Source organism: Phacochoerus africanus, chromosome 2 (genome assembly GCF_016906955.1).
Source record: "Phacochoerus africanus isolate WHEZ1 chromosome 2, ROS_Pafr_v1, whole genome shotgun sequence".
NCBI classification, from domain to species: domain Eukaryota; kingdom Metazoa; phylum Chordata; class Mammalia; order Artiodactyla; family Suidae; genus Phacochoerus; species Phacochoerus africanus.
The window spans coordinates 82,577,384-82,603,142 of NC_062545.1; the positions used below are offsets into that span (position 1 = coordinate 82,577,384).

General features: G+C 37.4%; 1 protein-coding gene across 1 annotated transcript in view; it reads left to right on the forward strand.

Moving 5' to 3' along the window:
• Window positions 1-25,759, forward strand: part of SNAP91 (synaptosome associated protein 91) — a 156,409-nt gene that overhangs the window by 61,176 nt on the left and 69,474 nt on the right. The window contains exons 8-10 of the mRNA XM_047763139.1: window positions 10,496-10,602; window positions 15,761-15,802; window positions 21,845-21,915. Coding sequence (XP_047619095.1) covers window positions 10,496-10,602; window positions 15,761-15,802; window positions 21,845-21,915 — 220 coding nt within the window. The remainder of the gene's footprint in view (window positions 1-10,495; window positions 10,603-15,760; window positions 15,803-21,844; window positions 21,916-25,759) is intronic.

The following is a 25,759-nucleotide window of genomic DNA, read 5'->3' on the forward strand; positions in this document are numbered from 1 at the left end:
TTTTTTGAATATGTTAACTCCTTCCTATATCTGATAGTCGAATAGGCTCAAACACATTCTAAAGAAAGTAGTCTATATTTTCTTACTCTCCTTCCCTACATTTTATGATTTTGATATCCTTTTTACATCATGTTTATCCTTTTGCTATTCCTTCTGTTTATCATTGATTTCACAAATACTTTTTTTTTTGTCTTTTTGCCATTTCTTGGGCTGCTCCCATGACATATGGAGGTTCCCAGGCTAGGGGTCTAATCGGAGCTGTAGCCACCAGCCTACGCCAGAGCCACAGCAACGAAGGATCTGAGCCGCATCTGCAACCTACACCACAGCTCACAGCAACGCTGGATCCTTAACCTGCTGAGCAAGGGCAGGGACCGAATCTGCAACCTCATGGTTCCTAGTGAGATTCATTAACCACTGCGCCATGATGGGAACTCCATCACAAATACTTTTTTTTTTCTTTTTTGATCTCTGTACTGGCTTATTACTTTCCATTTGGAACTTCTTCCAAACTGTATCTTCTTCTTTCCTATTTAGAGGAGACTTTCAATATTTCTTTTGGGATAGGTTTAGTGCTGCTGTGTTTTTTTTAGTTTTTACTTGTCTAAGAAATTATTTCTCCTCCTATTTGAAATGATAATCTTACTGGGTAGCATATTCTAGGTTACTAATTTTTCCTTCTTAGAACTTTGAATATGTCTTGCCACTCTTTTCTGGCCTCCGGTGTTTCTGTAGAGATATCAGTTGTTAGCCTTATGGGTGTTTCCTTGTAATTAATTCTTTGTTTTTCTCTTGATGCCTTTAGAATCCTCTCCTTATCTTTAAGTTCACCATTTTCATTATAATATGTCTTGGTATAGATTTGTTTGGGACTCGCTGTGGTTCTTATATCTGGATATCAGCTTCCTTCTTTAAATTTGGGAATTTTTCAAATATTATTTCTTCAGATACATCTTCAATCCCCTTTTCTCATTCTTCTCCTCCTGGGATCCCTATTATGCATAGCTTGGCACTCTTTATATTATCCCATAGGTCTCTTATATTCCTTTCATTTTTTTTTTTTTTCATTTGGCTTTCTACCTGCTGTCCTGATTGGGTGATTTCCATTATTCCATCTTCTAAGTCACTTGTTTGTTCCTCTGCATTACTCATTTTGCTATTCATTGCCTTTAGCTCGATTTTCATCCTGGCAAATGAATTTTCTTATTTTTCTTGGCTCCTCCTTATAGTTTCTAATTCCTTTTTACAGTAATCTGCATTACTATCAATAGTCATTCTTACCTCCTTCAGTATTTTCATTACTGTTCTGAACTCAGTATCTGTTAGACTGCAGAGATCTATTTCATTGTTTACTTCTTCAGGGGAATTCCCCCTCTTCTTTTAACTGGGAATGGTCCCTGTGCTTCTTTATTTTGCTTATATTTTTCTTACTCTGTGAGTTGAGGGGAAACAATTATCTGCTATAGTCTTAGAGAGCCAACTATTTATATGTGAGAGCATCCTGGGTAGCTTATGAGGGCTTACTTTTCTTTCTTTCTTTTTTTTTTTTTTTTTTTGATGTAGGAGCTGCTTTTGGTTTGGATGCTTGCTGTCTTTTTCCTCAGTGTGTGCAGGGCCTTATTCCGTTAATAGAGGGTGTACAGATGCATGGCCCATGCATACTTCCAGGGAGGTGGGGGCAATGGGTGGCACCTATAGGCAGTGCCTCTTCACCAGGCCCTCAGCAGTAGCAGTGACCTCCAGTGAGGTGGTGGTAGTGCCCAGTTTGGGGCCCTTTGCAGTGGTAACAGCAGGGTGTGTGTGTTCCCAGAGAGGTGAAGACAATGGATGGTTCCTGGTTGCTGGAAATCAGAAGTGGTGGCAGTGGTGGGCCATGGGGCCCTCAGTGGCAGCAGTGGAAAGGCACATGTGTTCCCAAGGAGGTGGGGGCAACAGACAGCACCTGGTTGGCAGCAGCAGTGGTCCCAAGGATGGTGGAGTGTGACAGGTGTGGCAGGCATGGCAGGCAGCCTCTCAAGTCTGAGATGGCTTTGGTTGCTTGCATCTTCCCCAGTAGCCCATGCAAGAGGTGCCCTTCCACCTGAGCCCACACACACAGAGAAAGAAGTTACTATGGTGGTCCTCCCCCACCTCACACTCTGTAACAATCCACCTTGCTTCTCTGGTAAGCCCAGGCTTCCTCCTGGCCTCCCTTGGCTGTGATGCACCACTCCTTAGCCCCCTTAGGTTGTTTCCATATAGCCAACCCTAGTCCTGTCTCCAGGACTGACCTCCAAAGCCCGAGCCTCAGCACCCAGCCCCTGTCTGAGTGTCTCAGGCTGTAGTGTGCCAGGTAGTGGTACTGATAATCTGTACAGCTCTCTCTCTGCTTTCCCCTCTTCAGTCTGGCTGCTGTGCTTTTCTCCAAGGCTTTTCTTTTCAGTTTCTGTCCTTTTAATTTTTTGTTGAATTTATTTTTTGAACTGATGATTTTTTTTGTCTTTTTGCCTTTTCTAGGGCCACTCCTGTGGCATATAGAGGTTCCCAAGCTAGGGGTCTAATCGGAGCTGTAGCTGCTGACCTGCGCCAGAGCCACAGCAACACGGGATCCAAGCAGCAACTGCGAGCTACACCATAGCTCATGACAATGCCGGATCCTTAACCCACTGAGTGAGGCCAGGGATCGAACCCACAACCTCATGGTTCCTAGTTGGATTCGTTAACCACTGAGCCATGACAGGAACTCCTTGAACTTATGATTTTTGAAATAAGTTTTATTGGAGTACAGTTGACTTACAAAGTCGTGTTAGTTTCAGGTATACAGCAAAGCAAATCAATTATACATATAGCCTTTCCTTTTCAGATTCTTTTCCAATATAGGTTATTACACAGTATTGAGTAGGTTACTCTGTGCTATATAGTAGGTCCTTGTCACCTATCCATTTTATATAAAATGTGTCATTCCAAACTCCCTAATTTATCCCTTCCCTTGTGTTTCCCCTTTGGTAACCATAAATTTGCTTTCAAAAATCTTTGAGTCTGTTTCTGTTTTCTGAGTTCTCTTGTATCATTTCTTGTTAGATTCCACATATTAGTGATCTCATGAGATACTTGTTTTTCTTTTTCTGACTTAATTTCATTTAGTATGATTATCTCTAGGTTCATCTATGTTGCTGCAAATGGCATTATTTTGTTCTTCTTATGGCTAATATTCCATTGTATAGATGTACCATATCTTCTTTATCCATTTCTCTGTGGCTGGACATTTAGGTTGCTTCCATGTCTTGGCTGTTGTAAATAGTGCTGCAATGAACATTGGTCATGTGTCTTTTTGAATTAGGGTTTTCTCCAGATATATGCCCAAGAATGGAATTGATGGATCAAAAGCTTTTGCACAGCAAAGAAATCATAAAATGAAAAGACAATTTTTGAGGCTTTGAGGCTCCCCTCCCCCGTCTAAGCTGATGTCTCTGTCAATCAGGTGGCTTCCCAGTGTGCAAATTCTTTTCCTCTTTCACAGCTCCTTCCCAGGAATGCTAATTCCACCCTGATTTTTTTCTCTTCTCTCTCTCCTTCTTTCTCCTTTTGTCCTGCCCAGTTATGTTGAAGATTTCTTGCCCTTTTTTGGGAGTCTGAGATCATCTGCCAGCATTCAGTAGATGTTCTGTGAGAAACGTTCTACATGTAGATGAGTCGTTGGATGTTTTTTTTTTTTCTTTTATGATGATATATTTGTGGGAGAAGGTGAGCTCCATGTTCTACTCCTCTGCCATCTCAATCCACCTTCTTTATTTACAAATAAATTAACTGGGAGTTCCCGTTGTGGCGCAGTGGTTAATGAATCCGACTAGGAACCATGAGGTTGTGGGTTCGGTCCCTGCCCTTGCTCAGTGGGTTGACGATCCGGCATTGCTGTGAGCTGTGGTGTAGGTTGCAGATGCAGCTTGGATCCTGTGTTGCTGTGGTTCTGGCATAGGCCGGAGACTACAGCTCCGATTAGACCCCTAGTCTGGGAACCTCCATATGCCACGGGAGCGGCCCAAGCAATAGCAAAAAGACAAAAACAAAACAAAACAAAAAAATTATAAAAAAATTTTAAAAATAACTAGTGTATAATATTTTATCTGGCGAAACTACTGCCAACATAAATGTGCAAAATCCTGTACTTGTTTCCCAAGGCCAAGCTGGATTGTTGGTTTCTAAATCACATTTTAGGTGTTGAGGCCACTAGCAATGGTAGAGGGGTGAGAAGAAAAGGGATGGGATGTGAGAATTTTATTCCCTGGTAGAAGGTGAGTTGATTACAGGATCTCCAAGCAAGACAGACCACCCTCTTCAGACTGAGAAAGGAAAGTTTTTTCCAGCAAAGAGTAGCTCATTTTGGTTTGAATCTACCCAGATACTTTCCTTTTGTTTTCTTTCTTGTTTTCCTAACTTTCACAAAGGAGACCATGGTGAGGCTGGAAATTTAACTTGTCTATGTATGTTATAATTCAGCACTCACAAGATTAGACTCTCATCCTTAAATGACAACAGCCCTGTGTCTGCAAGGATAAGATTATTTTAGGGCAGCTTGGAGAACCACGGTCTGCAACTTTGAGACAATAATTTTAGATCCTATGTTGTCATTTTCCTTTTTAAGCTCTCCAGAGGAGTTGGGAGCAGCTGCCCACCCCACAGGTCTCTCTGCCTTGTTCTCATCATGGTCTCTCCCAGCAGCTGCTTGTTCTGATAGGCTTCATTCTAGGTGCTCATTTCAGAAAGCCGTAAGTCATAATTTAAGTATTTTGCTCCTATACAGCACGGATTCTGAGAATCCAATTCTCTAGCCACTGCAGGTGGTTATCATTGCCTTCAGATTCAATCAGGTTACCTATGTAATCCCAGACATTCCCTTTGATATTTTTGAGGGTCTTATTTCTACAGCTGGTTCAGCTACCGAATACTGCATCTACTCAAGAAACAGAAACTACCTGTTCTCCATAGAGAGGAAATTAAAACAGGGGTCAGGTGCTTATGCCATTACTAGAAGCCTGTAGGAACTGGTTCTGGGTTCAGCCTCCTGAGATGTTCCTGAAGTAATAGGTTCTTGCACACTAGGGAAGCTGCTGCTTTTGAGGCCCACTACTTTAAGGGATGCTAGAAACCAGCTGCCACTGCCACCTTGGTTGCCCTGCAACACTAAGGAGCTGGGGTGTGGCCCCTTCTCAGAGAGTAGGGAGTCATATCAAGTGGCTGTGACAGTGACCATTGCTCCTCAAAGCCCAGGAAGCTGAACAGTAGAGAGTAAGATACAGTGAAAGAGATCTCACCCTTCAAGCAGCTTATAACTTTCCATAAGAAACATCCATATAGATCCAGGAAGTCTGCTGCTGCCTCAGGTTCACCTTCTAGATTGCCCTCAGGTCTGACACAGGGCTGTTGTCATTTAAGGATGAGAGTCTAATCTTGTGAGTGCTGAATTATAACATACATAGACAAGTTAAATTTCCAGCCTCACCATGGTCTCCTTTGTGAAAGTTAGGAAAACAAGAAAGAAAACAAAAGGAAAGTATCTGGGTAGATTCAAACCAAAATGAGCTACTCTTTGCTGGAAAAAACTTTCCTTTCTCAGTCTGAAGAGGGTGGTCTGTCTTGCTTGGAGATCCTGTAATCAACTCACCTTCATGCAGAACTAAATTGGTATACAGATCCCTGGCTCCTATAAGTCTAGAAAAAGATAGATGGAGTTGGGTGAGCCGGTCACCAGCATCAAATGCAGTTGCCCTTGGAGGCTTTGCCATTGGTGGGGAAAGATTCTTGCCCATGGTATGTGGTTCAAAACCACATAAGCTTGATTTTAGGTTGGGGGGTGGGGGCGGTTGGCAAGCCAAGTAAGATGGATCTTGCTGGTTGCTTTTATTCTTCCTTACAGCTCATAAATGTGAGCTTTCACTAAGGTTCGCTTCAAGCCGTCTACTCCTCTGCTTTCTCTGTATATTCTTCATGGGAGAACCTACCTCCATTACACTGAGTCTCATGCCTACAGTCCTTCCCTCCCTCCTGAGCTTCAGTTTTGCACGTCTTCTTACTTATAGACACTTACACTTAGATATTCTATTTTCACCTAAAACTCCTTCAGAAACTCCATCTCTGAAGTGGAACTCTTGAATGTGCTCTGCCTGATCTCTTTGTTTCTGTTTATATAGAGCTAGTCTTTTAAATCAGAAACTTCAGTTATCTTTGAGTTGCCCATTTACTAAAACCCCTGCACGTGACAAATGATGAAGTTCTGTTTATTCTTTCTCCTCCTGTTCCCCCAGTGCATCCTTGATTCAGTTCCTCTTTTGCTTCAAGAACGTCAGACTTAATGCCTTTACAATTGATTTAGCAATTATATGTCACATCATGTGATTCTCCTCTCATTGTTTTGATCAGCTCCTTAAATATTGTCCTGCTTTACTTTCTCTTTATGTTGACTTTATAGATATATTGTACTAAGGATGCATTTTCATCCATTCACTATATATTTTTATCTCACTTACTTTGAAAAAGATAGTCTCTTGGCTAAGACTAGGAGCAGAAAAGAAGAGTTGTACCTGTTCATATTAGAGACCTGACTTTTCAAAAGTGATAGCTATATATTCTTGCCTTACAACACTCTGGTTTTGAGTGCCCTTCATTTAACCTGTGTCAAATTGCTCTTGTAAAAGGAACGTCATAGAACATAGGTACGGTTAGTATCCCACGTGTTTTGAGACAAGTCTGTTTTTTTTTTTCTGTTTACTCACTAGTGCTGGTAATTAACTGTATAAATATAATATGGTGAGTTTCAGTGAAGGACTTCATGACCAATTTGCTACATCTAATTTTGGAATCATTAGTGGTACAAATGTTCATAGACATTTTATCAGTATAATGAAACTCTGACATGTGAATAAGCACATGCTTTCCATACTAACTCAGGGTCATGAAAAATGGCCCATGTGCAAAGTCTCAAGTTTGTTTTACAAGGATGAGATACCTTTTATTCTGGTTCTTTTCCTAGGACAGTTATTCTGTGAAAGTCATTACCAATATGACAAGAGAGTTTATCAACATTTTATAAAGATTCTTATTACAAATATCAATATTTGATCATTTCAAATACTGAAAATCAACCTATGTTATCTTTGGTATGAAAAAAAGAGACTCATTTCTGGGTGACCCATACCCTCTGTTAAAAATGTTCATTTCTCTGGGAGTTTCTCCTGTGGCATGTTGGGTTAAGGACCTGGTGTTGCCAAGGCTGCCACATAGGTTGCACTTGCAACCTGGATTCGATCCTTGGCTGGGAACTTCCATATGCTGAGGGTGCAGCCATAAAAAAAAAGTGTTAATTTCTCTGGTCTATAAGTACATGTTGCTTTTCTGTATAATTACCACCATTATAGAAACAACTATGAGATTATATTCTGAAGCCATCATTATTGAATCTCTTTTGTTGTTAAATCCTAAATTACCATGAAAAAAATACAAACAATTTAAAAAGTACCCAGATAAGACAGAAAAACATTGCTTAAAATTTTGGTGCATTGGTTCTAAAAGGATATTGAGATTATTCAGTTTGAGTTCTCTTTTTGTGTGATGGCTGAAGATCTGAATCAAAGAAAATACACTTATATTATCATAAAGAAAAGTAATTTAGGCATTTAGAAGAAATTGTCTATGTGACGATTGTTTAAAAATAAAGAAAGGGTGGTTTCACAGGAATTGATCCTAATTTCCAGGGTTTAAACTGAAAAGATTTTTTTCCCTTATAGCACCATAATTGTGTCTTTAGCTTAGGCAACAGGGTAGAGTGCATAACGTATCCTCAAGTTTAGCCATTTAAAAACAAACTCCATTCTCTATCAAAGCTGAATGAACAGAAAACAGTATGTGTTTCTTTTCTTGATCTCTTTGCTTCCCTTGAATACCCTTCAGGGGAGGTCCACGTTAAAAGTAAAATTACCGAAAGACTGTCAACAGAAGTTAATGAATAGCTACCCTCGATAATTAGTTCTTTGTGTAATTATATGTTATTAAACCTTTCTTGAGAAAATTAAAAATACTTCTGAGGTAGTAAAATTACATGCTGAATGAAATCCAGGACTTTCAAGTATGAGAGGGGATAAAAATAGCACATGTTTAACCATGTGCAAATATAAAATAATGAAGATACTGAACCATCAGTTATGGTCCAGCGTTGCCAGGGAGGAGTTGTAGACATTGCCCAACTGTGTCTCCATCCTCAATGTCAATAATTATTGACTCAATGAGTGAATGACTGACTGGCGGGGTAAAACACTGTTAAAGTGCTGCTGTTCTTCAGAAGGGGTATGGAGAAGATACCATGTCATACTGCAGTTTGTCATTCATAACTGAATTCTAGTCTTGAGAAGCAGAAGGAGAGCAGCAGAAGGATCATCTGTTTTTCTGTCTAGAAATCTAGAGGTTGAGAATGAGGATAGACCAGAAGGTCCCCAAATGCCACTGTTTTATAACTAACAGACATATTATAATGTTTGAAAGAATTAGTTTATGGCCAGTGAAAGCAAGTATCAATTTATACAGAGTATAGAGAAGTTAAAGAATTCTTTAATTCAGGGAAGTTTATTGATTATTGCTTTATAATATGTAGGTTACTGCTTTATTGTGAACTAGTAGGAAAATAAGGATACTGTAAAATGCAGTCCTAACTGTGAGATGTCAGCGAGAATTTGATGCTGTTTTTCGGAACAGAATACTAGGATCATGGAGAAAACCTGTTATGACAATTAACATATTCTTCTCCTTTGGTTGTGTTTTCATTATCTGAGTTGTTTCATGTGAGACATCTTAGGAGATAATACCTTGCTTAAATTACTCTGGGCTTCCTTGTTTATATATTTGTACATGTCACATGAATTTTAGTGTCAAGTGTTTTGATTCAAACATTAAAGTTTTTTTTAATTTATTTTTTTCCCACTGTACAGCAAGGGGATCAAGTTATCCTTACATGTATACATTTTTCCCCCCACCCTTTGTTCTGTTGCAATATGAGTATCTAGACATAGTTCTCATTGCTACTCAGCAGGATCTCCTGGTAAATCTATTCTAAGTTGTGTCTGATAAGCCCAAACTCCCAATCCCTCCCACTCCCTCCCCCCCCCCCATCAGGCAGCCACAAGTCTATTTTCAAAGTCCATGATTTTCTTTTCTGTGCAAAGGATTGTTTGTCCCCTATATTAGATTCCAGATATCAGTGATATCATATGGTATTTGTCTTTGTCTTTCTGATTCATTTCACTCAGTATGAGAGTCTCTAGTTCCATCCATGTTGCTGCAAATGGCATTATGTCATTCTTTTTTTTTTTTTTTGTCTTTTGTCTTTGTTGTTGTTGTTGTTGTTGTTGCTGTTTCTTGGGCCGCTCCCGCGGCATATGGAGGTTCCCAGGCTAGGGGTCCACTCGGAGCTGTAGCCACCGGCCTACGCCAGAGCCACAGCAACTCAGGATCCGAGCCGCGTCTGCAACCTACACCACAGCTCACGGCAACGCCGGATCGTTAACCCACTGAGTAAGGGCAGGGACCGAACCCGCAACCTCATGGTTCCTAGTCGGATTCGTTAACCACTGCGCCACGACGGGAACTCCCATGTCATTCTTTTTTATGGCTGAGTAGTATTCCATTGTGTATATATACCACTTCTTCCGAATCCAATCGTCTGTTGATGGACATTTGGGTTGTTTCCATGTCCTGGCTATTGTGAATAGTGCCGCAATGAACATGCGGGTGCATGTGTCTCCTTTAAGTAGTTTTGTCCGGATAGATGCCCAAGAGTGGGATTGTGGGGTCCTATGGAAGTTCTATGTATAGATTTCTAAGGTATGTCCAAACTGTTCTCCATAGTGGCTGTACCAGTTGACATTCCCACCAACAGTGTAGGAGGGTTCCCTTTTCTCCACAGCCCCTCCAGCACTTGTTATTTGTGGACTTATTAATGATGGCCATTCTGACTGGTGTGAGGTGGTATCTCATGATAGTTTTGATTTGCATTTCTCTTATAATCAGCGATGTTGAGCATTTTTTCATGTGTTTGCTGGCCATCTGTATGTCTTCCTTGGAGAACAGTCTATTCAGGTCTTTTGCCCATTTTTCCATTGGTTGGTTGGCTTTTTAGCTGTTGAGTTGTATAAGTTGTTTGTGTAGTCTAGAGATTAAGCCCTTGTCTGTTGCCTCGTTTGACACTATTTTGTCCCATTCTGTAAGTTGTCTTTTTGTTTTCTTTTTGGTTTCCTTTGCTGTGCAAAAGCTTTTCAGTTTGATGAGGTCCCATGGGTTTATTTTTGCTCTTATTTCTGTTGCTTTGGGAGACTGACCTGAGAAAACATTCATGATGTTGATGTCAGAGAGTGTTTTGCCTATGTTCTCTTCTAGGAGACAAACACTAAAGTTTTAAGTAATAGTATCAACATAAGCTTAGAAGAAAATTGAATGTAATACTTTTTTCAAAATGCTTATCTATCTCTTCTAGAAAAGTTTTTTGAAATGAAGAAAGGACAATGTAAAGATGCTCTAGAAATTTACAAACGATTTCTAACTAGAATGACACGCGTGTCTGAATTTCTCAAAGTTGCAGAGGTAAGTGATATTAACTCACATATCTGGTGTAGACAGTAGAGTTTATAACATGGCAGAACATTCATTCTGCCACACAGTCACAGCGTGTTAGGGATGGAAGTGACCTTAGAAGTCATCTCATCCAGCTTTTTAATCAAAGGATCATTCCATGTACAAAGTCCCAGAGAAGCTCCCATACAGCTTTTCAAGGTGGTTTGTTCCTCCATTTCACCTAATATCTGTCTTTGATGGTAAGAAAGTGTTTCCTTTGAACCCTAGAACAAAGCCCTTAGAGAAGTCCTCCCATTGTTCTTATTGTGTAAATGACAAACCATAAAGTCTGACCCTTCTTACTCTGTCAATGATTTAAACACAAGGAAAAAATAAAACAGTGTAATTGGCTGTATAAAGTTTATAAACTGCCTCTTAAAGATGTCTCTGTACTTAATCACAGTAACTGTGTAACCATACAGTTGTTGTTCCTGAGGTTGTCTGTAAAATGGTGCATTCTCTTATGAAACCCAATGATGAGTTCACACATAATGGAAATTATGACATTTTACTAGAGTCCTCTGTCAGGATGACAAATGGGTTCTTATCTTAACATATCAACTCACTGATTGCTAGGGCTGACTGAGGTGCTTTGTGAGTGGGATTCTGAAGCGCATCAGCACAGCATAAAATGCTGTGTTTTTGAAATGTTCATGCCATGTCTTTGCTGTTTTTGCCATTTTGAGAATATAGCACAAAAATAAACATTTTATACACAGAATTTCGGAAGCATTCTAGTCCATGCATTGTTTTTCAAAGTTCGTTTATTCACAGGAGTCACATTCAAATTTCGAGACCAAACTAATATTGCAAAATGCCATCTCCTAAGCTTAGATCCATACAGTTTTCGATCAGAATTTTTTTAATTATATAATATGGGAAACAAAAGGTAAAGATTAGCTTATGTAAATTACAGGTACATTGAAGCACGTTCCTGTGTATTTCCATGGGTTTATTGATGTTGGAGGTCTTCAAAGACAGGGCAGAATTGCTTGCAACTTTTGCTGCTACACAAGTTTTGTGGGGTTTTTTTGTATTTGATATGGTTTTCCCATAGCTCAACCATAATTATCAGAATAATCTAGTGAAATTTTCCTACTTTCTCTCTGTGAAAAAAAAAAAGCAATTATACCTAAGTACCCAGTGCAGAATCTTCTTTCAATGTTTAATTCCTTGGGCACATGCTTCCCGTCAGAAAAGTAAGGAAACCTATCAAAAAAATATGTATCAGAAAAGTAAGGTATAGACATGTTACAGTTTAGGGTATATATTTCTCTAATCAGCACAATAAGGGTGGGCTCAGGGTCTCTGTGAGAAAAAGAGTGCTGATTTATCAGCTCCTTCTGTTCTTACACGTAAAATTTTACTTTGTGTCTCTTGATAACCTTGTGTTATCACAAGCCAATTTCCGGCCATCAAGAAGAGGGTATACAGAAACCAGATGGCATTTTGAGAAACTTTCTTTCAATAATGCAATATTTTACTTTTATTTCATCATGGCTAAGACATATTGGAGGATACTAATTTATAAAATTTTTTAAAATAGAATAAACATTCATCACAATGGACCAACCATACCCATTTGTATTTTCTTTCACATTGAAATGCACTGTTGGAGTTCTCTGGTGGCCTAGCAGGTTAAGGATCTAGCATTGTCACTGCTGTGGCTCAGGTCACTATTGTGGTTTGGGTTCAGTCCCTGACCCAGGAACTTCTGCATGCTGTGGGCATGGCCAAAAACTTGCATTGTTCATAATTTTCACCTTAACTATTTGAAGATGAGTTTTGAGTAGTTTGGTTATGGTTAGTAAATACAGGAATTTTTCAACAAAGGTACAAAGCTTCTCTTTCTACCACACAATACTTATGTGGTGTATATGGTATGGACTCACAGCCAGTAGCTTCCCTGTAGCTAGTACCATTTGCCTGAAGAATGTGTAGAGTATCATTTTTAAAATACAATAGGCTGAATTCCTGTCGTAGTGCAGCGGAAATGAATCTGACTAGGAACCACGGAGGTTGTGGGTTCAATCCCTGGCCTCACTCCGTGGGTTAAGGATCCAGTGTTGCCATGAGCTGTGGTGTAGGTCACAGATGCAGTTCAGATCTTATGTTGCTGTGGCTGTGCCGTAGGCCGGTAGCTATAGCTGATTGGACTCCCAGACTGGGAACCTCCATGTGCCGTGGGTGTGGCCCTAAAAAGCAAAAAATAAATAAATTAAAATAAAAATATGATAGGCTATTTGACAAATGTTAACATTAAGTTGTCCATCATATTAAACTAGAGACTTTCATACTGAGTGAAGTCAGTCAGAAAGAGAAAGACAAATACCATATGATATCACTTATATCTGGAATCTAATCTATGACACAAGTGAAACTTTCCACAGAAAAGAAACTCATGGACTTGGAGAATAGACTTGTGGTTGCCAAGGGGGACAGAGGGAGTGGGATGGATTGGGAGCTTGGGGTTAATAGATGCACACTGTTGCTTTTGAAATAGATTAGCAATGAGATCCTGCTGCATAGCACTGAGAACTATGTCTAGTCACTTATGATGGAGCATGATAATGTGAGAAAAAAGAATGTATAGATGTATGTGTAACTGGGTCACCATGCTGTACAGTAGAAAAAAAAATTGTATTGGGGAAATAACAATAAAAAAAGAAAAAAGAAATATAGAGTAGCTGAGTAATTTCTACAGAAATAGTCAAATTTTGCAGAGGAATTGCTTGTGATGCAGAAACCTTTGCATGTTGTGATTTTAAATACTGAAGTATCCTAAAGCAGACAACTGAAACTTCATAAAATGGTTATTTTACAGATGATAGGCATTCCTGATGAGCTCACTTCCCTTTCATAGAACTAAGTTATTCTTAGTTTGCTATTCCAAGGTAAATACTAACTCCAACTCATAGGAGTTACGGCTCCCAGAATACTTGCAGACAGAAAGTGATGAGATTTCTGAAATACAATCACACTTTTTTAGCTCCATCCTCCAACTTCATTTTGGCTCAGAAGTTCAGGGCAGAAAAAAAACAGCAAGGTAAAGGAAGAACTCCTAAGTTGCATCTTTAACAGAATTACCCACTTAGTAGGAACACACAGCGCCTTTTACTAAAGTGATTCCAATATTAGGGATCCATAATGCTTTAATTTCATGAACGCTTACTTCATTCATATGAATTTTTAATGGATCTTCTCAAGAAGTACTCAAATATGAAAATAAACAGAATGAAGTTGCCTTAAGTTTCTGTAATTTGAAATGATATAGATAAGTTTAGGGAAATAGCAATGACTTCCCGAAAAGTCAGGGTTCAGTCATCAGCAGATGACAGCTGTATTTCTGGAAGGAATCTCCAGCCTGAGTTCATACAGAAGGACGAGGGCTAGAGTTCTAGTGGCTCTTAAAGGTGGGCGACTTTGCTCCCCCTTCCTCTCTAAGGGACATCATCTGGAGATATTTCTGGTTGTCACACTGGAGGAGGGAGAGGGCCACTAGCACCCAGTGGGTAGAGACTAAGGATGCTGCTGGCATCCTACAGGGCACAAGATAGCCCCTGACAAAGAATTATCATCCAGAAATGTCAGTAGTGCCAGGGCTAAGAAACTCTGCTTTAGATATTGCAAAGGCAAAGAAAAGAAGTTAGCTCAGCAGATGACACACAAGTGGATTTTCTACTCTCCAGTTTGCCTTATTGTCTTCACAAGAGCCCAACACTGGCTCTTTCTGTATTTATCTCTACATTTAGGTCAGCGTAACCGAAGCACTTCTTTCTCAGAGAGTCTCAGTTTAACTCGCTTTGTTTCTTTGAGGTTCATCATTAATATTGAATGAGATAATTGAATTTATGATTTGTATTTTTCCCCAACTTTTTATTTTGAATAATTTTTAGGCCTACAAAAGAGTTGATAGGGTTGTGTAGTGAACACCTATAAACTCTCTTCACTGATTCACCTTTATTAATATAGTCCCATATTTTGCTCTTGTTAACTTTCTTTTTCTGCCCCCTCGCCTTCCCCAAGCTACAAAAATTAGAAATTTGCATATGCTTTTATCCAGTAATTCCACTCCTATAAATGTATCCTACAGATGTGTCCACACAGGTATAAAATGATGTGTGCAGTATTACTTGCAACGGCAATAGATTGGAAGCAACTTAAATGCCATTAATAGGTGACTTGCTAAATAAATTCTAGGGCAAGGAAGTTGTTTTAAAAATAAGGAAACTGTGTATAGTATAGATATAGCCCAAAGATATATTATTAAATTAAAAGTATAATCCCAGTTATATAATACACTCTTATTGTATAATAATGTGGAAAATAAATATGTATTTATATATCATATTTCCTTGTATTATACATAAACTCTGGAAGGATACATAGGAAGCTAACAAAATGTATGAGGAAGGGTGGAAACTATACCCTGAACAAGTTATTAAAATTAAATGAACATTCCCTGTCCAGAGGATTGACTGCATGTAAGTCACAGTTTAAATTTAGTCTAAGCGAGAGTTCCCATTGTGGCTCAGCGGTAACAAGCTTGACTAGGATCCATATGGATGCAGGATTGATCCCTGGCCTTGCTCAGTGGGTTAAGGATCCAGTGTTGCTGTGAGCTGTGATATAGGTCGCACAGGAGCTTTGGATCTTGCATTGTTGTGATTGTGGTGTAGGCCAGTGGCTGTAGCTCTGATTCGACTGCTAGCCTGGGAACTTCCATATGCCACAGGTGTGGCCCTAAAAAGCATAAATAAATAAATAAATAAATAAATAAATAAATAAATAAATGTAGTGTAAGCATTTTAAAAAATTGTTAGTTGTCATTAACCATGGAGGAAACCTTTTACACTTCAGTTACTTAAGTTCTTTTGGGGGGTTCTAGCAAAATTCTATGAACTTGTTATATCTAACTATATTAACAAAATCATTGCTCTTATATTGAGAGGAAAACTACATAAAGAGCATATATATATATATATATATATATATATATACACATACATATATATACATATATAATAATTTTACACCCAGGATTGAGCTGTGGTTTTAACTAATTTGTATAAATGCAAAGAAATTAATCGTTCAAATCCTACTAAGTAACATTTTTTTTAATCCACAGCAAGTTGGCATTGATAAAGGTGACATTCCTGACCTCACACAGGTAAGTGATTCTCTGAGTGAAAAACTTAGTATTTATGAAATTGTTTCTCCATAGTTTACGATCGGTGGTCTTACCCAGGGCAGAGTCTTAGAAGCATTTAATGCCTTTTGAGTGCAGGCCAGCCTTTGTTCTTGGAAATCACTCTAACTTATTTTTTTTCTAGCTACTGAATAAATTTCTGGAGTTAATATGAATATTTTCCTACTCTTATAAAATAGTTTCTTCTATAAAGGCAACTGAATTTACTTATTGAGCTCTTTTTTTTTTTTTCCATTCTTAAACTTGAATCAGAAGGAAGCCTGGAATAATGTTTAAAAAGTGCTTTATCCGTGAAAAGCGACTCTTTGCAGGCCTGCGATCAGAACCAGAACATTCTAACTGTTCTTCCTGCTTCTGCTTCTAGCTTTTAACATGTCCCGGGGTGGGGGAGGGGCAGAATGAGAACACTGATGTCATCGTTCTACTGATTCTCGTCTCCCCAGGAAGTGAGGGAATTTCTATAAACAAACAAAGAAACAATAACCTTAAAAAAAAAGAAACATAGTGGTAGATGAGTGATTTTTCTGGGGACATCTAGAAAGCAAAAACAATAGGACTGCTTCCTTATCAATCCTTTTGTCTGTCAAGTGGGTACGTTGTCTCGCTGCTCAAAAATCAAGATCATTTGCATATACAGAATCATTGTATGACCTTTCTCATAATTGGAGGAATTTTGTTTATTTAATCAGTGTGTCACTCTGTTACAGTAAAATTCTGTCCCAAATATCTTCTTTCACTAGAGTTAGATGATAGGTGAGACTATAGAACTGCTGTCTTAAATACCACTAATAAATATATGAATGTTCTGTCTTTGTAAATAAAAGTTATTTTAAGTGAAGAAAATTATCATAATTGAAAGATTCCAACTTTTAATAGTATCAAAATCCCTTAAAATTTTTCCATATTTAAATAATGTTAATCTTACATTTTTATTAAAAATTAGAGAAATCCAAAGTAATGGTCTCTGTATTGACATTATTAAAATAACCGTTGAATACCAAGGGTTCTTCATAAATAAAACTCAACAATGCAGAACATGATGGCATTGTACTTTTTGATTTAAAAGTTGAGAGACAGTACCTTCTAGTAGACAGATTATTGGTATAAAATATTTTTGCTGTTATGAGGAGATAATGTTCTTTGAGCAGGTACATACCTAAATAAGATACTAATATCATCTTGGATATGACTAAAAATTGTGCATAAAATGCTATTAAAGATCTCTTTAAAGAGATTTTGATAAAGATTTGTGAATTGTGTACCACTGTAAGAAAAAGCAAAGAAAATCAGTGTGCTTTCATTTTAAATTATTGAATCATAACAAATGTTAACATTGCTGTTTTTAAAAATAGCTCAGATAAATAATACACGTAAACCTACCAAAGGTGGATATTTAAATATTTGACTCAGTGAATAGCTTTTAGAAATGATAAATCAGGAGTTCCCATCAAGGCTCAGCAGAAACGAATCTGACTGGTATCCATGAGGATGCAGGTTCCATCCCTGGCCTCGCTCAGTGGGTTAAGGATACGGTGTGGCTGTGAGCTGTGGTATAGGTCACAGACGCAGCATGAATTCTGTGTTGCTGTGGCTGTGGTGTAGGCTGGCAGCTGTAGCTCTGATTTGACCCCTACCCTGGGTACCTCCATATGCCACGGGTGCAGCCCTAAAAAGAAAAAAATAATAAATAAATAAATAAAACTCAGTGTATTGTTAGGCTGAGAGCTAAGAAAAAAATAGTTCTCATTTATCTCAGTTTAGGCAGAATATGAAGGGAGACAAGGAAAGGTTTAAAAGAATACTTAAATACTTTTTGTTCTTAAAATTAGAAAATTACAGGAGTTCCCACTGTGGCTTAGTGGATTAATGATCTGGCTTATTTCTGTGTAGGTGCTGATTCAATCCCCAGCCCAGTGCAGTGGGTTAAGAATCCAGTGTTGCTGCAGCTGCGGTGTAGGTCACAGCTTCAGCTAGGAGTCATTCCCTGGCCCAGGAACTTCCATATGTCATTGGTATAGCCCAAAAAGAAAAAATAAAATAAAATTAGAAAATTATAGTATATCATTTAAAAGAGGATCTACATACTTAGATTTAATTTTTTAATGACTGTAATAGCCATTATAATTTATATAACCTTCTCTGAAGTTCAGAGACATAATGTTTTATTTAACAATGTATGCTCCATGTTATCATAATTTAGGAAACAGAGACTCATCCTTAAATATGTTAAATCTAGCCCTGGGTCTAGTAGAAAGCTATCCTATTGTAGATATTTGTTAGATACTGCTAACACTCTATCCTCTGCTTTTGTTAGGACCTTAAGAGCCACATAAATGTTAATATTAACATTTATTTTGAAATTACCTCCCACAAAAAAATCCTCTAGTTCATTTCTCCAGTGTATATTTAAATCTCAGTTCAAGAGTATTGTGTGCTTCTAAATTTCTTAATTAAGTAACCTAACTGTGAGTTCTATTGGGATCATGAGCACCTGAGCTAAACACACTCCCTAATTTTTGTTTAGAACTGAGTCCACAGGTCTAATGGAGGCTTATCTCTGAGCTGGCAATTTAGCCCCACTGTGGCAATACAGTCAGATCCAAACTGAAATGTGAGCTGTTCTATAGTTAATCCTTCAGATAGTGTTAGACCAGGACTAATCTGGCATCAGGTCAGAAATGCCAAGTTGTGCAGATTCAGTTTAAGATCTCTGAGATTACGTTCTGCCCTCTGCCACTCTTCTCTTTGGCCACCATGGCCACTAAATCTAGCCTTGGTAAGGAGCAAAAATAGCCAACAAGGAAGAGGATCAAAGTGGAGATGGGGACCAGGAGGGCTAACTGAAAAAAGAATTAAAATTCCTCTTGCAGCAAGATGAAAGAGAGGAATTGAATGGCTATCTTTTAGGTTAGAAAATGCACCATAAATACCAGTGCAATCATCTGTAGCCCTTTTTAAGTTGTGCATATAATAGCATCGTTAAAGCATTTTAAATGACTTACAAATATCAATGAAAAATTTTTGTAAACATTTAAAAGTACTATATTGGGTAAGAAGTAAATATGGTATCAGAACTGAAATGTTTCTTCCCAGCTCTTTCTTAGATCTCATGATCAAAAACTCAAATGATCTTTTGGTTGCTTTTTTTCCCCATTTGGTTTTAATGATGCTTTAGAATCTAAAGCATCTGAATTGTAGATGGAGGCTTCCTTTTTGTTCCTGTACTCACAATTAGCTATGAATTTGTTCCAAGGAAAGGATTTCTCAAAATCGATTTCCTGCCTGGTGTGTGTGTGTGTGCATGTGTGTGCATGTGTGCGTGTGTGCACCTGCACCTTCTAAATTTAATATATCTCCATTTATGAAAAACATCTTAGGTTTTGATGTCAGGAATTCTGGTTGATCTGAAAACCACTGGTAAAGAAAAGTCTCCTCTTAAAGACTGTACTGCTGATGAATTGGTAACCATGATTTATGATTGTTATTGATTAGCTTTCACAGGCTGCCTCTTGTCCTTTGGGTTGGTATTTTCCATCTAATTGACTTCAGCATTATTTCAAATAAACAATTAAAGATACCGCTAATGATACTAAAGTTCCTTTTACAACAGCAGAGGCATTCTCAAAGTTTTGCCCCTTGAAAACTTGAGACAGTTGTCATTCTTTGTCCATGGCCTGCCAGGATGTGCTCAGTGCTATAGATACGGTTGAGAAGGCAGCCAGTATTCCCTACACTCTCAAATTTTGCTATGAAAGTAGATTGTTTTCCCCTCTGAAAACATTTTAGGGGCTCATTTCTTTTAGATTTTACATGTCCTTATGAGAGACATAAATGATGAAGCATTTGTAAACCTCTAAGATAAAATTCTCCAACTAAATTTATGTGCAATGCATTGTATAATAAATCCTCTTAAAGCAAAGTAAGTTTTGTAGTCTATTCTTGGTCAGATTTCTTTTGACTACTGCGATGTTTTTATGACTGATACTTTAATTTTTTTCCTCTTAAATTACTAAGAAACTTTACAAAAAGGATGGCATTGTGAACTGTCATTCTCGTTTGGGGGATTTTGTTTCTAGATAATTAAGAAACTATATAGAAAAAATACTACTTTTTTGTTATCACATATTGTTCTCTATTCTGTGATTATAAATAGCATTTTTAAAACAGATTTGGCAAAGAATCACATTTTACATTGCATTTAGTATTCAGAGGACCTACGTCCTCAACCTGGAGAGAGGTTCTATGGCTTGATATATTCTTCCCTTACTGTGATCCCAATGAAAATAATGGAATTTCAAAAAATGGAAAGCTCTATGCCCAGGCCTCCTAGATTCCATTGTTATGGCAATTATCATGATTATTATTATAACAATTAGTATAACATTTTTGAAGTTGTCAGTTGTCAGTTCATCTAAAAATTGTGAATCCACTTCTGTTTTCTTCCTTTTAAGGTTACAATATACATTCTGTTTATTAAATGAGCACATTTTTATAGTTTATAATTTTTCTATAAAGCAAAATTTCCTTTATCTCTTAAAAATTATTTTTTTTTCAAACTTGGAAGTATTTCACAAATTGTAGTTTATTGAAAGTTCCTAAGTCCATTTTTACCTGAGCTATATTTAAAAATTCTAGTTTTTATAATTTTCAAAATTTATCATATCCACCAATTTTTTTATCTACTCTATAGCCATTGACTTTTTGTATAATCCTCATAGGGCTATGCCTTTCTACCCTACCTTCATCGTTTTGGTCAAGTTAATATTTTTGTTCATTTATTTATATTTGTACATTTATGTTTGGCTTAGAAATTTACACTTATAATCATATAATTACATAATCACAATATTATGAAGACAGTTTATAAATCTGTTAGTGAGATAAAATGAACATTAAATATCCTGAACTTTGGAATTAAAAATTTTTAATAAGAATTTTATTTTCGTTTTTCATAGGTGTAATGTAAAATGCACAGTTACATGAATTTCCTTGAATTCTGTGAGCTATTTTGGCAGTTAGCATATTTCTAAAACCCTTCAAAACTAATTTTATATTAATTTAAAGAACGGTTGTCATAATTGAACTTACCTATAAATGTAATGCTAGTCTTTGAATGCCTATGCTGCTGTTGAGGTCTAATTTGGGTTAAGATTATTTGAGAAAGGTGAAATTAAATTTCTAATGCTTGAGAAATAGATGAAGTGGAATATTTATATGAACCTATTATTTCTCCTTCTAATATACAGTAAAATGCCATCACTTTATATTACTTAAAGTATTATTATAAAAACATACATTCAGGTACTTCTTAACAAAAGTTGAAATATATTAAATTTGCCAATACACAGTAGTCTTATTATAACACTAATATTTGATAAAGTTACTTCATTATATATATAAAGTAGCTTGATAGCATGAAAGTCTTAATTATGATTGACTATTAAAGTTGTGTTTTTCTCCACAACTCTCATATACCCTCCCTTTTTTAACAAAGTAGTAATTTTTCCTAGTATTTTAGTCAAATGTGAGTAAGTTTCCTAATATTTAATATTTTTCCTAATATTTAAGTCAAATGTGAATACAGAGATTTTACTGTATTTTCCTATTTCTATAAGTTTGTATTTGGGCACTTATGCTTCTGACTTGGATACAGATACCTTCTTTTTTTTCACTGTGGTCTTATGGAAGCATATGGTACACTTGATTTGATAGAGTTTACTACATTTAAGTTAATATCTTAGAAAAAGTCTATCCAATGTAATTTCTACACTGAAACCACACTGTAACCCTGTGACACAGTGAAGTTAAGTATATGTGAGATGGGCCTGTCTGATATTCTGTAGAGTTTAAGTACTTGAAATATCAAAAGAACCTGGGATGAAATTATCTCCCATATGGATTGGGGTACACAGACCTCCACTCTACAAAGTTACAGTGATGTTCCAGTGTATTTATTTTGAAAGAGAACAATGCAGACATTTATTTTTTACTTTCTTATTGTAGGCTCCCAGCAGTCTTATGGAGACCCTTGAACAGCATCTAAATACATTAGAAGGAAAGAAACCTGGAAACAAGTATGCATGAGTTGTATATTCTAAAATGAAAAATACTAGACATTCTTTACAAAATGAGTTTTGCCATGGTACCCCAATTTTAGGGTTTGCTTTATTGTAACCTTTCTGAGTTCCCTCAAAGCCTCCATCTTTCCCATTTACTAATGAGTGTGACCCTTATGTTTAGGTAAATCTGTCTGCAGGCTAATGCAGCACATTACTAAGTTGTACCTGTGTTGACTGAATTTGCTGATGTATTTATTTGCTCTCTGAACGGATTCACAATACTCAGAAAAAGAGTTGTTTTTGTCTGAAAACTGAGGCTATCATCATTGAGTATGAGCAAAAACAAACATAATTTCACAAGCAGCCTTGAACACTGTGTTATGTTTACCAGCCCCACTGTGAAAAAGCAAAGCCTTCAGGTATTGTTTTCTGGACTCCAGGCTTTCCCCACCTGGACCCTTCAGCATAGCATCCTGCTGACATTGTGCTCAGAGATCTTATTATAGACAGAGGGGCAATCAAGCAGCAATAAGTGTCATTTTAGTATATTCTCAACCTTTGTGTTTGGACACTTAGCTTTTTGACCATTTTTTCTCATTGCCAGTTTCCATGTTTGTTCTTCTCTCCAGCCGGTGTCACACTTGTCTGTTCATAAGACCCAGTGCTTTCCAGTCTTTATGCCTTGCTCCAACTCTAATCCTGCTCATCTTGGATGCCTGCCCTCCTTGTCTCTGACTTTTTACACATCCTAGAAGCCTTCCTTAATCATGTACACACTGATTCCCCACCCACCTACTCACATGTGGTTTAAGTGGACTTTCTGATTATTAAAGTCTGAGAGTATTTTCTATTTCATTATCTCTGCCTAAAAACAATGTAGCCCTCTCTACAAAGTCAGCTTGAAATCTTTTTGTTATTGGTGGTCGTGATCCCAGCTTTATGTTGATTCTGTTTAGATTGACAGAAGAGATGAGCAGAGACAACCTGTGAACTGCTCATTGCAGGGCTGTAGATTGATGGTGGACATTACCTGTGATACAGCTATTAGGATGCTTTTTCACCTCTGAGCATTCTCCCAGAATCTAGACTCGTGTCTTGATGTCACTTTTTTGCTTGTTGTTTCATTATATAAGGATTATTTCTGTCATCTTTTCCAACTTAGTGTAATAATTATCACACGTCTTAAATTTTCGGTTATAAACAGCTGTGTAGGACTCTCTCAGGCAGTGATGGCCAAGCTATTTAGTATGAAGGATGGCAAGACCTCTCAGGGGCTCTGTCAGTGCTGTACCATAGCCCAAGGACTGTCCCTGCTTCAGAGTGGACATGGACAATCAGACTTTTGTGGGCAGATGGATGTCAACTGAAGAGACAGAGTATATTAAGTCACAAAAGAAGGTGCTCATTTCCAGTAATTGCTGTCCCCCTCAACCCCATATTAGGGTGTCAGGGAAGCCAAATGAATTGCCCAGGATTTAAGCCGAAGGAGGCAGGAAGCCTGAGAAATGTCCCTGCTCTTGTGGCAGAAGGGTCCTTTTAACTAAGGAAATACGCTTATCCCCAAAGTTAGAGCCTCTCCCTTGGGCAATGAGGATTTCTCTGCCTTCTTACCTTCTCAGGTTCCCACCCTACCCCACCTCCTCCACACCCCACCACCCCACCCCACCCCCACTGCCTCCCCTGCCCACCCTTTCCCCCCTTAAATCTACCAGGGCTGTAGTCATGCGAGAAGCTGCCTTCTCTAGCACATGTCATTAACCCTAACTTCAAATCTAAATCCCCCCCCTTGTGGCTGCTACAAACTATTTTTGGTCTATTTAGCTATGGATACTTAGTATATTTCTAAGAGTATTGAAGTAAAAACATGATTTTCTGTTTTGAATTACCTTTTGCTGAGCATAACTTTCCTCTCTCCTTTGGAATCATTGTATGCTCATCAGATTTCTTTTCTGAATTGGCTGAGACCACATATGAACTTGTCTTTTGTTTAGTCCCTATTTTTTAAATAAATGAACTATAATAGTTAACTATTTTCTTCTTTGTATGTTTGTGCTTACCTGGGAACTTAAAGTGAAGGGTGAGTACTATACTGAGTGACTTTTTTGCATTTGCTTATTACTAAAAATGCAAAAAACACTCTTTAAGATCCCACATTTGATATTTCGAACATTTGGAATTGATTTCTGTCCATTTCACACACCTGTGTTTTTTCATTATGCTTTTTAAGGATTTGTCTCCCAAGGTGACCAGCATAAATGGTTTTACTTTATTTTAGTCTTCTTAAATGAAGACTAACAATCTCTCCTAGGTTTATACACATATTTTTCTTCTTAGATTTTAAAAATCAAAGACTTTTTCATTTGTTTAGTAAACAAAAGATATCCCTATGGCTCATCCAGAAGTGCCTAAAGACAATGTTGTAAAGAAAAGGAATCACTTAAAATGGTTTATTGTTTTCTTTGTCTTCTAGTAACAGTGCAAAACTACCCTAACCTCTAAGTCAAGTAAATGCATAAAATGAAGACATTTTCAAATGTCTACTAAAAAAAAATTGTAGGCGTTTTTATATTGTAGGCTTTATATCTACTGATACTCAGTTTTGAAATGTAATGCAATACTGTATGATATACTTTTGTATATTGTCTGTTTCTACAATTCCACAGATCAAAAGAGAGAAATTGATTTTATATGTGGGTTTAGTAAGTGTTGACAGTACAGAGGACTCAAGATAAGTTTATTGCAATTAAAATTATCTGGAAGATGTAGATAGGTTTTTCACCTCTGTGTTTGGTTTGTTTTTCTGGCTAATATTTATGACCAAAACTGTGTAGGGATCAATGTTGTGAATAAGAAATATAATTTCCTCTTTTGATAGCTTACTTACATGTTGGAAATTAACCTTGGCATTTTCTGTGTTCATCATAAAAACCCATGGATTTGTCCGTAACATTTGATAGAATTGAGGGTAGATTACTATGGGTCGTTCATTCTCTTCTAAAATTACATCTATGCTTTATTTTTCCCAACACAGTTTTACTGGGGTCTCTAGCTGAAGTTATTAAAATAAATGTAGGTCTTTAATTAATGTCATTATGTATGTATAAAAGATCGTAGCATTATCTTTTATAGAGAGCCAATGGTAGGGTAGAAAATCCACTGAGGTACAGGTATAAAGAAGCAATTTGTGTGTTGTGTCAGAGAGGAACCGATGTGCTACCCCCACCCCATGTTTCCAGTAGAACAGATTGGAGCATGAAACGTGCACAGGCTCTGGGATCAGACAGACTTAGACTGGGGCCAGAAATCTACTATTAAAAAATGCTGGGACTTTGGCAAGATATTTACTTCTCTGAGCCTCACAGCCCTTAGATTTTAATCAGTGATGAACGATGCTTTGTAAAGTGATGTCCCCAATTGGGAGCACCTCTGGCTCTACCGTTTTAATGAAATCCTGGCGCTGGTCCATGTAAACAGAGGCCACACATCCTGACATGTTAGTTGTATATAAAATAATCCTGAAGATGTTTGGTTAATATATTTTGGTTAATATGGTTATCTGATATAAAACGAGGTAGGTTCCTTTCCTTCAAAGAATTTAGCATTTAGTGGAGCAGGCAGACAAATAAGATACAGAGCAGTAAGTGGGATGTTAGTGGAAGAGAAATAATGAGGGATTTTTTTTTTTTTTTTGCTTAATCCTTGGTATAACTATAGTGTCACTTAGTATTAGCAAGAGCTTGGCAAACTGATTCTTGTGCCAGTTATGGTATTTTATACTTTGGTTTGAGCATGGTATTCTTTAATAGCAGATAAAGAAAGTCTATCATTTTTACTATATCTTTATTTTACTTTAGAGTAT